At 41.4% G+C, this 4,384-nt stretch overlaps 1 protein-coding gene across 1 annotated transcript; it reads left to right on the plus strand.

The window, feature by feature from the left end:
• The first annotated feature begins 1,566 nt into the window (after positions 1–1,566).
• LOC145036432 (uncharacterized) lies at positions 1,567–3,824 on the plus strand. The gene is made up of 3 exons (XM_078984876.1): positions 1,567–3,151; positions 3,269–3,447; positions 3,762–3,824. Exons 1-3 carry the CDS (start codon positions 1,567–1,569, stop codon positions 3,822–3,824), a joined length of 1,827 nt encoding a protein of 608 aa, XP_078841002.1.
• The last annotated feature ends 560 nt before the right edge of the window (positions 3,825–4,384 follow it).

Raw genomic sequence — 4,384 nt, forward strand, 5'->3', positions numbered from 1 at the left:
TTTTACAAGTATATTTACAAAGAGATTTTTCATAGTGTTTTAAATTGAACCAATCTCCGTGGATTTGACCCCTTTACCACTATACACTATTTTAGTGTGTAATATTTATGGTTATTAATTTTGTTGGTCTCGACAACCACCAAATTTTGGTGCCGTTGCCGAGGATTGGTTTATTTTTAATCAATTTGTTTCTCTATGCCCAGATCTTAGTGTACAGGTGACTTGATTTACAACCCAGAAATCGAAAAAGAACCAAGGCGTTTGGCGTAGGAAAAATGAGTTGAACGTGGTCAAACTTCTAACCCCCACAGGGACCCGGAAGTTGAAACCGTTTCATTAATTGATATAGAACCCGATTCTAGTTCCCACCCTCACCAAGAAATTTCCAAAACGCCACCTCTACGACAACCCCCCCCCCCCATTATTGAACCAATTGCAATGGCGGATGGAGAAGAAGTTCCCGAAAGAACTTTGAGGCAAATGATGGAGACTAATGTTACACAAACTCCAGCCGTATCAATTAACCGGTTTTGGAAGGAGGCTCGGAGGTGAAGTCAAGTTTAGTCCATCACCTACCAACTTTTCATGGATCGGAGAATGAAGACCCTCATAAGCACTTGAAGATGTTGCACATTATTTGCACTAGCATGAAGCCATAAGGGTCAACCGATGACCAAATCATGCTAAGGGCTTTCCCCTTTTTCATTGGCCGATAGAGCAAAGGATTGGTTATTCTATCTTCCATCGGGGTCGATCAACTCATGGACCGACATGGCAAGAGCTTTCCTTGATAAATTTTATCTTGCTTCAAGAGTCTCATGTCTTACAAATGAGATTTGTGGGATCCGCCAACATCAAAATGAGACTTTCCATGATTATTGGGAGAGGTTCAACAACTTGTGCTATAGGGACCCACAACACCAAATTCCTGAACAACTCCTCATTCAACACTTCTATGAGGGATTGTTGCTAATGGAGAGAAGACTAGTTGATGCCTCAAGTGGTGGTGATGTCTTTAGTAAAACACCACAACAAACAAGACAACTTTTCAACACCACAGCCACGTATTCTCAACATTTTGGCCTGCACCAACACATGAAGAGAGACACACAACACAAAGTCAATGAAGTGGGGACATCAAATCTCGAGTCTCAAATCAAAGATCTAACCTCCGTTGTCCAAAAGCTAGCCATAGGACAAACTCCACAAGTTATGATTTGTGGAATATGTGCAACAATGGGACATCCTACGGATATGTTTCCAATCCTTCAAGAAGATGTGGAGCTTGCGAATGCCACATGAGTGTTCCAAAAATACCACAATAAACCATCCGGTTACCAAAATGCATTGGTTAGACCATCTTATCCACCACCACAACCTTATTACCAACATCAACAACCACACTATCAACCCAAACCGCACCGTCCACATCATCATCAACAACCTCCTCAATCTCAACCAAGTAGCTTCGGAATGTCTCTTGAAGAAATTGTCAAATACCTAGCCACTAGTACCCAACAATTCCAAAAAGAGACAAGGACTAGTATCTCCAACCTTGAAGCACAAATGGGAGATATAGTTACATCCATAAGAAAGTTGGACTCCCACGGTAAACTCCTTTCTCAAACCGAAAAGAACTCAAATGTCAATGTGGTGACCTTGAGAAGCGGCAAACAAGCTGGAGAAAATAGTTTGAAGAAGAAGCCGAGGGAAGAGGAGGAAGAAATAGAGATCATCCCCATTGAGGATCCCATAGCCAAGAATGACACACAAGCCAGAGCCCCAAAGAAGACTACTCCTCTAGTGACACCAATAGCCACTCACCCACCGTTCCCCTCCCGATTTGCAACTTCAAAGAAGAATATGGAGGAGAAAGAGATCTTGGACACCTTACGAAAGGTGGAAGTAAAGATCCCTTTACTTGATGAAATCAAACAAATCCCGAGATATACAAAGTTCTTGAAGGAGCTTTGCACCACCAAGAGAAAGTTGAAAGGGAATGAGAAGATCTTGATGAACAAAAATGCATCCGCGGTTTTACAAAGGAAGCTTCCACCCAAGTGTAAAGATCCCGAAATGTTCATCGTCCTTTGCAAGATTGGAGATGTCACCTTTAGTAGTGTTATGCTCGATCTTGGTGCCTCTATCAATGTTATGCCTTACTTGGTGTATGAATCATTGAATGTCGGACCCTTAAGCGAAACCGGTGTCATAATATCTCTTGCGGATAAATCAAGTGTCTTTCCTAGAGGTGTTTTGGAAGATGTCCTAGTACAAGTAAACCAATTGGTCTTCCCGGCGGATTTCTATGTGATTAACCTAGATGAACAAGTATCTTCAAAATCGGGTATAATCTTACTTGGGCGACCATTCTTGAAGAGGGCTAGAACAAAGATTGATGTATATGCGGGAAGTTTAACCATGGAATTTGATGGTGAAACAATAAGTTTTAACATTTATGATGCTATGAGGTATCCTAGTGATGTTTCATCTTTTCGCTTCATAGATGTTGTCGAACCATTGACTCAGGAATTGTTCGGGTTGTGTGATGATGACATGTTAGAGATGGTTTTGAGCAAGGGGTTTGACTGTGCAAAACTAGCCATGATATTGAAGCTTTACTCACTAGACCCCGAAATTGAAAGATTAGTCAACAATTTGGAGATCAAGAAGACCACCCAATTTAGTGTGAAGAAAATTGAATTACCTCAAACTCACACGAGATTGCCACCCTCCATTGTCCAACCACCCGAATTAGAATTGAAGGTCCTCCCTCAACATTTGAAGTACACGTACTTGGGAGATAATAAGACTCTCCCGGTCATCATTTCAACTCACCTAACCAAGTGCGAAGAGGAACAACTCCTAAAGGTGTTGAGGGAACATAAAGAAACAATGGGTTGGATTATTGCGGATATCAAGGGTTTGAGTCCCTCCACTTGTATGCACAAGATCTTAATGGAGGATGAATGTATACCAAGTAGAGACGCACAAAGAAGGTTGAATCCGCCAATGATGGAAGTGGTCAAGAAAGAGATTTTGAAGCTCCTATATGTGGGGATGATCTATCCAATATCGAATAGCAAGTGGGTGAGTCTGATTCAAGTCATGCCAAAGAAAACGAGAATCACGGTGGTCGAAAACAACAAAGGTATGATGGTCCCCACCCGTGTGCAAAACGGGTGGAGAGTATGTATTGACTACCGTAAGCTCAATGCAAGCACACGAAAGGATCATTTCCTATTGCCTTTCATTGATCAAATGTTAGAAAGGTTGGCTGGGAAATCTCATTCTTGTTGTCTCGACGGGTATTCTGGTTTTCACCAAATCCCGGTGGCATCGGAGGATCAAGAAAAGACAACATTTACATGTCCATTTGGTACTTTTGCATACCAAAGAATGCCATTCGAATTATGTAATGCCCCGACCACTTTCCAACATCGCATGGTTAGTATCTTTTCGGAATACCTTGAAAACATAATTGAGGTTTTTATGGATGATTTCATAGTATATGGCAACTCTTTTCAAGAATGTTTGACCAATCTCACAAAATTTTTAAAAAGATGCATTGAAACAAACTTGGTTTTGAATTTTGAGAAATGTCATTTCTTGGTGAGTCAAGGTGTCATTTTGGGTCACTTGGTGAGAAATGTCATTTCTTGGTGAGTCAAGGCCAAAATTGATGTTATTCAATGCTTAGCTTACCCGACTTTTGTTCAGGAAGTTCATTCTTTTTTGGGCCATGCATGTTTCTACCATAGGTTCATCAAAGATTTTTCAAAGATAACAAGAACAATGTTCCAACTCTTGCAAAAGGAGGTTGATTTCGAGTTCAATGAGGCGTGCAAAGAAGCTTTTTACAAGCTCAAGGAGTTGCTTACATCCGCTCCCATCATGAAAGCACCAAATTGGGATCTCCCCTGTGAGATCATGTGTGATGCAAGCAACTATGTGATAGGCTCCTTTTTTGGTCAAAAGAGTGGGAGGGCCTCCCATGTGATCTATTATGCATCAAGGACACTAGACAATGCTCAAAGCAACTACTCTACCACGGAGAAGGAGCTATTGGCCATTGTGTTCGCCATGGAGAAATTTAGACAATACCTACTTGGTACCAAGGTCATAGTGTATTCGGATCACGCAACACTTAAGTACTTCATGACGAAGAAAGATGCAAAGCCGAGACTCATCCGGTGGATCCTACTGTTACAAGAATTTGACTTGGAAATCCAGGACAAGAGTGGATGCGAGAACCTCGTTGCCGATCATCTAAGTCGGATCACTTCAAATGAAACCCCTCTCCCATTGTGGGACAATTTTCTAAATGCGCATCTCTTTTCCCTTACTCAATCTATTCCTTGGTATGCCGATATCGTCAACTTTT

Source organism: Lactuca saligna, chromosome 3 (assembly GCF_052625555.1).
Source record: "Lactuca saligna cultivar CGN05327 chromosome 3, ASM5262555v1, whole genome shotgun sequence".
Lineage (NCBI taxonomy): Eukaryota > Viridiplantae > Streptophyta > Magnoliopsida > Asterales > Asteraceae > Lactuca > Lactuca saligna.